The 11281-nt window shown below is 34.4% G+C and overlaps 1 protein-coding gene across 1 annotated transcript; it reads right to left on the bottom strand.

Moving 5' to 3' along the window:
• Window positions 1–4082: 4082 nt before the first annotated feature.
• Window positions 4083–10037, bottom strand: LOC126698845 (G-type lectin S-receptor-like serine/threonine-protein kinase RKS1). Its single transcript, XM_050396340.1, has 7 exons — window positions 8707–10037; window positions 7283–7411; window positions 5758–5957; window positions 5342–5552; window positions 4951–5188; window positions 4564–4714; window positions 4083–4486 (listed from the first exon to the last, which is right to left on the bottom strand). Exons 1-7 carry the CDS (start codon window positions 10031–10033, stop codon window positions 4184–4186), a joined length of 2559 nt encoding a protein of 852 aa, XP_050252297.1. The 5' UTR covers window positions 10034–10037; the 3' UTR covers window positions 4083–4183.
• Between the last annotated feature and the right edge of the window lie 1244 nt (window positions 10038–11281).

Here is an 11281-nt window from a genome sequence, read left to right as displayed (position 1 = left end):
GTTGGTGATTGAAGTCGCGTACTGGGATTCGTGCAATTGGTTAGTCACGTACTGGGAGCCGTGCATTAAAAGGAGAAATTGTCACTATAGAACAAGTCCAATTGGGTATTGGGGTAAGGGTTCAACTGTAGGTTGGTATAAGTTACTGGGATTTTTTTACTTGTAATCACTTATTTTGATAATAGTGGATTATCAGGAGTGGTGACCTTAAAATTATCTGGTGGGGTTTTTGCCGTATAGGTTTTCCCCATTCGTAAATAAATCATCGTGTCAATTTATTTTCCACTACATACTTAGTTTAATTGATGATTTGTTGTGCTGCCACGTACATTGCATGTTAATTTGATTAATTAATAAACTTAGCTAATTAATCAATTAATTCATCACAAGGGGTCAATACATTCTTGGCCTACCACACTATAAAAAACTTGAGGTTGACAAAATATTTGAAAGAGAGAGAAAGAGAAATCTGAGGGGCTACTATCTTTGTCATATTGGCCTCCCACCACCAACAAGACACCGAAACCCCTACGGGTATTTTTTTTTCTTTTTAAATTAGGGGATTAAATATGATTTAGGTTTGGGTAATTTGGTTGGATAATTTTTGTTTTGGGTATATAAGTAGAGAGAATATTTGGTACGCAATGTAAAGCCATATTCTATCATGGTTTTAAATCATCTATAAGACATATGCATACACACTTGCCCACACCATGTTTTGATGTCGCACTATCAATGGGTAGATGACAGTGAGAGAATTAGACATACTTTTATTTCATACTACTTAATATGTGAACACAACACAAATTATTTAATTTTCATGGTCCTGTTACTCTTTTGCATTTATTTTTGGTTTCATGATTTAAAAAAAAAAAAAAAAAAAAAAAAAACTTACCTTGAGAAGGCTTTAAATATGCAGTGAAACAACACTTATAAATTGTACACACATAGCCATTATAATTATTCAGTTTAAGGAATGAGGAAAAAAAATTTTTGGAGGAATATTGTAGAATAAAAGTTGATATAAAATGTCTCTCTCTCAGAGATCTCATGTGAGAGTGCATGAGGTCCTGTCAAGTGGCACTCTAATTTTGCATTTTGCCTTTTTTTACCTCTTTCATTAAGCTTTTTTTTATTGTTACCCAAAATTTCACATTATCTTATTTTACTGTTATCTCATTAATTGCCTAAGCTTACACCACACTTTTTACTATTCTTCATGTCTTTTAGCATATCCACTATTTTAGTATTTTAAAAATAAATAAATAAGTAAGGACTAATAGTAATAACTAACAAGATAAGACTTTAGAGAGAGATAGAGAGACACAAAAATGTTGTGGATTGTTAAATAAAAGGCACTATTTCACTATATATTACCAAAATAAAAGACCTGAGACTAACAAAACATTTGAAAGAGTGAGAAGGAGGAATCTAAGGGGTCACCACCTCCGTTATACTAGCCTCCCACCACCATTAAGACACCAAAACCTCTATGGGTAATCTTTTTTTCTTTTTAAATTAAGGACTTAAATATGATTTAGGTTTAGGTAATTTGGTTACTTAGTTTTTGTTTTGGGTATATAAGTAGAGAGAATATTTGTTGCACAAGGTAAAGTCATATTCTATTATGGTTTAATTTTAAATCATCTATAAGATGCATATACACTTGCCCACACCATGTCTTAATGTCGCACTATTGATGAGTGGATGACAGTCAGAGAGTTGAGTATACTTATATTTCATAGTATGAAATATGTGAGCATAACATAAATTAGTTGATTTTCATGACCCCGTTACTCTTTTGCATTTATCTTTGGTTTCATGATTTAAAAAAATAATAATCTTACCTTAAGAAGGCTACAAATATGTAGTGAAGCTACTAAACCAATTTTAAATATCTCAAAATATATATTGAAAGTTCAAAAACGTGTACAAACACCTTTGAACGTTTAGACCCCCAAATTACAACTTAACCAATACAAGCAATATGTCAAACAACTAGTGTGCGGAAACTTAACACATGCTATAATATGAAATTGGTTAAAAACTATCTAAGCCATAATAATATAAAACCACAGCAGATAATATAAAGGCAAAGATAGAGAGGAAGGAAGATGCAAACACAAAGACAACACGCGATGTGTTATCGAAGAGGAAACCGAAGACCTCGGCGAAAAACCTCTCCGCCGCCCTCCAAGCGGTAATCAATCCACTAGAAAATACAGTTGGGATACAAGGACAGCAATAGACCCTCCAAGCCTAATCTACCCAGTGCACCTAAGCCCTCCAAGCTTCTTGCTCCAACGAGGTTGCGCCGAACCTTTTTCTTTTCTAGCTTCCCGGATTCCGCTACTAGACCATAGCATCAACCAATGAAGATTGGTTCCTTCCTAACTGCTTCCCAGAAATCCAAACAACTGTCTCACAGAGATGATAATGGTAAGAACCAGGTTTGGTACAATGCCTCTCAAGGATTTGACAATGGAGAGGAAGAGAGTTGAGGAATTTGAAGAGACTCTAAGGTAGAGATTGTGGGTGAAGCAATCTGGTTTTTCTTTAGGGTTTCTCTCTCAAAATTCTCTCTGGAAGCTCTCTTTCAATCATAGGTTAAAGGGGTATTTATACTGGAGTGGAGAGGAATGTGAAACGTCAGGTTTTGGCAAAACAGGGGTGGCTCGCGGCTTGACCTCGCGGCTTGACCAAGTCGCGAGATCCAGTCGCGAGTTAACCGTATGGCCAGTTGTCCTGTTTTGTCCTGTAGTGCTCCAGCTAGCATGACTGTTCATCTTCCAGCATGCTTGGCACGTGTGCAGCTTCTGGCGGCTTGCAGCCGCGAGTCCCAGCCGCGACTCTCTGTTTTCTTGCACACTCTTGAGCAATCTTCACTCTATCTCACTCACTACCCTTACAACAAACCCACCTAAATACAGGGTTACTAAATGCTAAATTACAAGCAAATTTGGCACGGAATAAAGCCAATTAGATGGTTGAATAAATTCAACCTTACATATATGTTTCTTTACTCTAATTTAGTTTACTTTTTCTTTATAATTTATGTACAACATTATTCAAAACTGTTTTACATAAAATATCACAAAATTATCAGTGCATCACACAAGCAACTTATTAGTTATATATAGTTTCGTTAAACCATCCCAAAAAATATTAAAATTCTTTCAATCGATCTTCTCTTTTTCTTAAAATTTTTACAAACCTATCCCCATTTCACCAATAAAATAAAATTGCAAACCTATAAGCAACTAGTTGACAAATTGAAATTGTTTAAAATTTGTAGATGTCTAACATAATAAGATTTTCTACAATTATATTCATCACTTGTGTTTTGCTATTTAACATTAATTTGGTCCATATGATGCTGATGTTGTGAAAACTAGTTTGAGGTTTTTTTTTTCTATTTTTTTTTTTTTTTTTTCAGTTGAACTTCAAGGAGAGAATCACACATTCTCAATAAGGCACCTTCACAAATATAAGTGACCACAGAAGTAGAATTGGGCCAAATTTAAGCAAAAATGAGGAAATGATTACAACTTATTGTCATCCATTTTTTCACACTTCTCCTTGCTGTCCAAGAGGATTTGCCATCAAAGTTATAAACTGTTGTTCTAACTTATTTTGTAATATTGTCTTGGTTGAAGTGCTCTTTAAGTTAAAAATATTAGCCATACCCAAGCATATCAATAGGCTTGGCACAATTCATAAATACAATGGTTCCGTTTTGAGTAAAACACCCTGAAATCCAAATTAAATTCCAGTATTATGCATTCAGCGTTCCTCTTTTAAATCTTCATGGATAAACTTAGTAAATTTCACACCAAAAGAAAAGATCGTTGTAACTTTGGACATCTTTTTCTAAAAACCAATGAAGTTATCTCCACATAACATATATATGTAGTTAACTTTTTGTATATTAATTTCAGAAACCACTTGAAAGAAAAAGCTAAAGGAGATGGTAGTGATTTCATCACAAGTTCTGGACAATAATAGTTTGTGTAATATTATATATTATCTTCTTTTTTGTAATAATTTTACAGTGCATACATTATTTCCAATTATTCATACCCAAAAAAAAAAAAAAAAAATAGTAATGTAGAGTAGACTTAGAGTAACTTGATCCTATGTTGTAATGGAATATTTGTACACTTGCTTCAAATAGTTTGGGGTTTTAACGACCATCAATTTTAGAAAGTGTTATTTCATTTATAGAATTAGATGCTGCATTAGTTGATCTGTCTGTACTATTGTAAGTACCCTTCAAAATAAATGCAGGTCTTTTTGGAGAAGGAAGAGGAGTGTCATTACCCAACATGAAAACAATAGTTGACATGGTTGGCCGGTCTGTTGCATGTTCTTGCACGCACAAAAGTCCAATTTGAATGCATCTTGAAACTTCATTAGCAGGGTATGTCTCATCTAGTAACGGGTCGACTATTTTCATGGAATTGTCTTCTCTCCATAGGTCCCAAACCTGAGACAAGATATTAATCATATTAGGCTCAACAATATAGGCTTAATTTTGCGGTCATTGTTTGCACATGTACTTACATGTCCAATCAAATTTAAGGAAGGGCCATCATGATGGTAAGTACTATTCCTTTTCCCAGTAATGATCTCCAGTAGCAATACCCCAAAGCTATATACATCAGACTTTATTGAAAAAAGTCCTTGCATTGCATACTCAGGTGACATATAACCACTGTCATAGCACAATGAAAAGGAAGATATTGAACCTCAACATAAAATGATCAAAGATAGCCCTTTGGGCACTAACATACATGTAAATTTGAAGTATCACAATATGAAAAAAAATTACAAAGATATCCTTAGTATTTTTTTCTTACATAGGCCTGTAGTTTGTACTCTCCTTAGATGTAAAATGGTTGTCAAGTAATCGGTTAAAAAAGTATATCTTTTTTTTTCAAGCATACTTACTATGTTCCAACGACGCAATTTGTATTAGCTTCAAATTGGTCCCCTCCAACAATTCTTGCCATACCAAAATCTGAAATTTTTGGATTCAATGCATTGTCAAGTAGAACATTGCTGGCCTTTAAATCTCTATGGATAATTCTTAATCTTGAGTCTTGATGAAGATATAAGATCCCTCGACCAATTCCGCAAATAATCTCAAATCGCTTTTCCCAATCTAAACATGACCTTTTTGTTTCATCTAAATGAAGAAATGAGAACTTGGATTAGATTATATTGCATTCGTGCTTTCTTACTTCTGTATAAATCCTGCTATTTGGAACTAATATGTTTGTAATGGGAGAATCGTTTTCTAGTGATGATGGGTGAGGTTAATGTGGAAAAGAAGACATACCAAAAATGAAAAAGTCCAAACTTTTATTTGGCAAGTACTCATAGATCAACATCTTCTCTTCTTTGTGAATGTAACAACCTAAAATTCTCACAAGGTTCCTATGTTGGAGTTTAGCAATTAGTGCAGATTCCATTTTGAATTGTTCTATTCCTTGTCCAGAGCATTTTGATAGTCTTTTTACTGCTATTTCCATTCCATTTTGTAGCAAACCCTGCAATTAAAGTCCAAATATCATTTTGTCATTGTGCACAATTGTTGAAAGAAACTCAACTTGGTGAATTATTTGGGGAAGCCCAATTGTACACAACAAATTCGTACTCAATGAGTACCTGCAAACATTCATGATGGAATATATGATGCATAAACACACTTGAAATTAGATTATGCAAGTTCTAGGACTCGTTCAATGAGACTACCTTATAAACAGGGCCAAAACCACCTTGGCCAAGCTTGTTAGCAATAGAGAAGTTATCTGTAGCTGCAACAATGGTTCCTAGATCAAATAATGGCAAATTTGAATTTCTTCTAGCTCCATCGAGGTCCCTTCTACTTGGAGAGTCTTCGAAGTATTGTAAAGTGGAGTTAGCACTATATGAATATGTGCTATGCCTCATCTCTGTAATAAAACAAGTAATTAATAATGCTAGTAACCATATTTGTCCAATTAGGAATTCACACACAAAAGCCTAATTTAATAAAACTGAGAAACACACTAAAATAAAAGAATGAAACAGGGGAAAATAAGAGGAAAAATTGAAGTTTACAATTTTCTATTCATCATTGACAAGAAATCCCATTTGGTTGAAATGCACTTTTTTAAAAGGTAAGTGCTTCTGGGTGATGAAAGTTCTTCAGGCTTGCTGATGGGGCTGGAGAAAATCTTAAAATGTCAGGGAATTGGTTGGGCCATTCATCAAGCTTTTAGTTCAAAGGGTGAAAAAATGATCCATGTGGCATGATAACTGACACCCTGAAGGTGTTTTGATCCCCAACTTTGTCCAAAATTTGGTGTATGATACTGCAATTTCTGAGTTTTCAAAAGTATCCAGTATTCTAAAAGAAATGCAATAGCCTTGGAAACCTATCAGATCATATGATACTACCCTACAAGCTTATTTTAATCAATTAAAATTAGCTAAGACAACTCAATGTACTAGATTTCATCTAAATATGGAAAAGTCACATGAATTTCAACATGGAGTGAAGTAAGAAACAAGATGGATACAACTAAATGGTGGAAAGTAGTATGGTCTAAAGCAGCTGCTTCTAAGCATTCCTTAATGTTTTGTCTTTATCTGGTAGTGAAGGACGAATTGTAATTCAGAGTAGAATTAAATAAGAAACATGTATGTCTCAATGAATGGTAGAAACCGGTATGGTCTAAAATAGCTTTTCCTAACAAGTCCTTCATATCCTAGCTGGTAGTGAAGGATAGGTTTCCCTCCCAAGAAAGGCTTGTAAAATGAGGTACAATGGTGCTCATGTATGTTTTCTGTAGAAGTCAAAAGGGATTTTTGATCATGTCATCTTCGAGATCGAGTGTTCTTTCTTTTGAATTTGATGATATGGTAGACATAAGAATGTGCAAATGGAATGAGCTAATGCATTTATTCATAGGCTGAAAGACAAGAAGTTTAAGAATAGCATTTGAAAAATTTCCCTGGCAGCTGCAGTATGCCATCTTTGGGTCCAAAGAAATGATTATAAGTATAATAACAAAATATATCAAGTTCTTTTTCATTTTTTCTTTTATCAACTTCTACGCTTGAAAAATATATCAAGTTCCATTCCATTTTATTCAATTTTATTTCATGATTTACGTATTCTGCCTATTCTTTTATAAACTCTGAAACATAGTGTTGAAGTAATCTTGGGAGCATTTGTTCACTGGCCTTAGAAGTATAAAAACAGGTTTAAAAAAATTGCTCTAAACTTCCTTACCTTTTTTCTTCTTCATTACAAAACAATACACAACTGAGACTATAAGAAGAAACATTATAGCAACAGAAACTCCCAGAATTGCCAGCATCCTCTTTTTCTGAGTAAGACCATTTTTCTTAGCATATTGAGCTGAGTAAAAAAAAAAAAAAATTATTCCAATGACATCATAAATTTCAGAAGTTGATTGAACATAAATATTTATTGATGCAGTTTTACAGGAAAATGAGGGTAGGGATGAAATAATGGGCTTAAGGAAAATATGTGATTTTATTATTATTTTTTTAAAAGGAGAAAATGTGTTTCTCATTTTGAGGTCCAATGTATCAAAAGAACAAAACAAAAAGACAAACATGTTCTCACAACAATGTCATGTCCATATGTGATTCTCTTTTTTGAGGTCGAAAACGTGTTAAAAGAAGAAACGAAAAACAAAAATTGCAAACCTATTTTTGTAACAACAATGTCAAACGCCAAGAGAGTATTTCTTATTAATATAAGTAGAATCACAGTTCAAATTCTCTCTCTCCTATTATTGTAACTATATAAAAATAAAATAAAACAAGTATTACATAGTAGGACCTACTACGAGTGATGAATATAATTGTAGAAATCTTGTGTTGTTAGGGGTATACAACTCTTAAATAATTTCGACTTCTCCACACATCATTTGAGTTTTGAATTATATGAAATAGATAAGGCAGCATTGTGAAAATTTTGATATTTTTAGATAATTTAACAAAACCATATATAATTTCTTTCCCATATGGAATGTAATACTCATTTAGATTTGTAATATGAAATAGATCTATTTTAAGTAGAGAAAATCATTTTTCAATAGTATGACCTAAATCAACTTTAAGGTTAGTACCATAGGGCAAATTAGATGTTGAACAAGTATTCTGCATAAATTTCAGACTAATATAATACAATAGACATGAACTTTGACTAACACTCTATTTGTTTTGAAGTAAAATAAATAAATTTTTCAGGTATTTAGTATGACAAATAAATATTTTCAAGCAAACAAACAAAATCAGTAGTTGAGTCACCAGAATTGCTGGTGTAGGAGGTCTAGTGACCAGACTGTCATAATTTTAGCTTGAATGATGTCTTCTACAACCGGACAGGCGGCAATTGCTACCAGAGCAATGTCTCCTGCCACTAGAATGGTGGCTTCGGTTATCAAACCTCTAGCAAATAGCTTCAATGATCGGATTACCAGCATCAGTGTCCAGAGTGATGGCTCTAGCTACCAGAATGTTGGCACTGATCATCAGAGTGGTGGCTATAACCACCAGACTACCGACGTCATCTGCCTAGCTCACCGAACCAGTGACCCAGCCACCAAATGTAGTGAGAAAAGTCACTGTGTATTTTCATAAAATGTATTACCAAATTTTCAAAGAAAAAATATTTAAGAGTACCTAATACAACCGCATCCACACGTATGTATAAATCTTGTCCTCCTTCAAGAGATGTTCTTGTGTCCACCAAGTCCCCATGCCATCTCAAGCAACCAATCCCTCCCACACTCTCATTTGCACTTGCATAAGCCATACAAGAACAATTCCTCAAACACTTTTGCTCACACTCTTTCATACTCAAACTCATGTCCGCATGTGCTATTGAAGTATCCGGCACCTGCATATGTGCCAACTTCACGAACCCTTCTCCGTTGTTGCACATGGACACTCCTTGCTTTTCCCTCATGCAATCACGAGATGACTTGGGTTCAAATCCAGGAAAGCACCTGCACTCAAAAATGACCATATTATTGAGTGGGTCACAATAACTATTTGGACCACAATTCAAATACTTTTCGCACAACCCTTGTGGGGCGGACCCAAATTGGACCCATGTAGTCTCCTGCCATAAGGACCGTTCCACAATTCCTAATTCATCCACCACTATTTTAACAATAACTTTGGTGGGTAAATTTGGAATAATACTGTACATAAAGGTGCTTTCATCTTGATTATTCACAAAGCTAACTCTGAAGTAAGGTGATGCGATTTTGGGTACACCGCTCCATGTTACGCCATTCCAAAATCCCATACGCCATAATAGAGTCTGACCCATGTATAAGATCACCTGAGGGTACCCAGTTGGAACCATTCGAAATGAATGGTTGCCAATTCCTGGGTCATCTTTGGACTTCCAAGATGTTAGGTACCGATTCAACCCGGTCCGCCGGTCCAGCCCAAGTTTCATAAGCGGAAGCAGAGTATTGGTGGGATAATCAAAACTTTGCCATGTAACATGTTGGCTGTCTTGTTGAACCAAAACAAGATTTCCTATATCTAAGAGCTTAGCCATAGAATTATTTGTGGATGAGACAGAAAAAGAAACATTGGTGGACCAAATAGGAGTGGTTTGGTTTTGGGTGTGGAGTACAAGGTTTCCCTTACCGTTGATGGAGAGGACTCCAGATTTATCATTGAGAGGAATGTCTCTGTTTGCAACCCACACAACGGTTCGTTCGGTGATTTGGTTATACCAAATTCCAACGTAGCGGCGACTGGTACTGCCGGGGCTGAAAAACCCAAGTGCAAAGGTTTTCTGGTTTGAGAGTAGAAGTTGATCATCACCATCCTTGAGGGGTTGGTCTGGTGTTATGGTGTCAAGGGAAGTGCAGATTGGGCAAACAAGAAGAAGGGAGAGAAGAAGCAATGATGTATTCCCTTTAGCAGGATTCATCATTTTTTCTAATGAAGAGAAAAGTAATAGGACTTGTGGCAGACTGGCTAGCATAGACTATAGATAACTTGATACTTAATAGCCATGTATATATATATATATATATATATATTAAAAAAAAATCAGTTGTTCTTCTTTTAAAAATAAAATTAAATGAGATATTCGACATATGCAAGCTATCGTCCACTTGTCAAGGACCCACACACTTAATCACGTTTACCTTGAAAACCCATTCACACTAGAGTCATGCTATGGATGGATAAAAATGCATAATTTTGGCCACAACTCGCCACATGGCGAGTTGTGAGTGGTGGAAGTGTGTCTCCACATGGCCCACAACCACATATCCACCAATCACAACTCACCATGTGAGGAGTTGTAGCATAAAATTGTGCATTTTTATATATTCATGGTATTAATTAGTGAAAGATAATTGACAAAACCTCTGGTCTTCTTTGGCAACTTTAATTTAAGTCTACGTAAACAATTTTTGACCCTAGAACTTGGATGTACATTGACTAATGAAGAAAAATTATTGGGTTTATTTATTTATTTATTTTTAAACAAGATAAAAATTCTACTCTAGCCTAATCTAAGTGTATATGTGTGAAATTCTCTCCTAAAAACTTGATCTCTGTCTCTTGCCCCCCCACACCTTACAAACATTTATAATTGTCGAGTGACCATTGTGCTAAGGATGTGCAGTGGTAATTATTGGGTTCTTTAAATAGTGATTGTTTATTGCTAACAGACGGGGGAGGCGCCAAATGTGACCACCCTGACTTGAATTTTTTTTAAAAAAAATACCTTAAAAAAATTGAATTTTAAATTAATATGGGTTGTTGACCGCTTAAAAAAAAAAAAAAAAAAACTCGATCACTCAAAAAAAAACATGAACACCTTAAATAACAATTTGAGACCATTAAAAATTAAATTCAACTTCTCCAAAATTTTGGTTCGTTGAATGTTGAACAAAAAAATTGCGAGAAATGGTTCACAACATTTTCGCAACACTTTTGCAGTAAATCCTAAGTAGCAGGTTGTTACTTGTGGACAAAAATATAATTTCAGTGATATGTTCAAATTAGAACTAGCTAGTAAAAACTTACCACTTAGGCTTTGTTGTGTAAGTGTTGTAATAAAAATGTTTTGGACATAGCACTTTCAAAAATTGCCCAAACAAATAAATTAGCCTAAAAGCCCAAATCAAACATTTAATTGTGTTTTTTTAAATTGTGTTTTCAAATGGCATATTTTAAAATTGCTATTTTTTTTTCAAAAAAATGAACACTTTTTAAATAG

The sequence above is a fragment of the Quercus robur genome, chromosome 9 (genome assembly GCF_932294415.1).
Source record: "Quercus robur chromosome 9, dhQueRobu3.1, whole genome shotgun sequence".
NCBI lineage: Eukaryota > Viridiplantae > Streptophyta > Magnoliopsida > Fagales > Fagaceae > Quercus > Quercus robur.
This window is presented reverse-complemented; position numbering and strand designations above follow the sequence as displayed.

Coding starts and splice junctions, on each gene's coding strand:
- LOC126698845 (XM_050396340.1), bottom strand. CDS start 10,033: ATGCTAGCCAGTCTGCCACAAGTCCTATTACTTTTCTCTTCATTAGAA. Junction 5,958..7,282: donor TGTAATGAAGAAGAAAAAAG/GTAAGGAAGTTT, acceptor GTTTTATTACAG/AGATGAGGCATAGCACATAT. Junction 4,715..4,950: donor AATTGCGTCGTTGGAACATA/GTAAGTATGCTT, acceptor GTGCTATGACAG/TGGTTATATGTCACCTGAGT.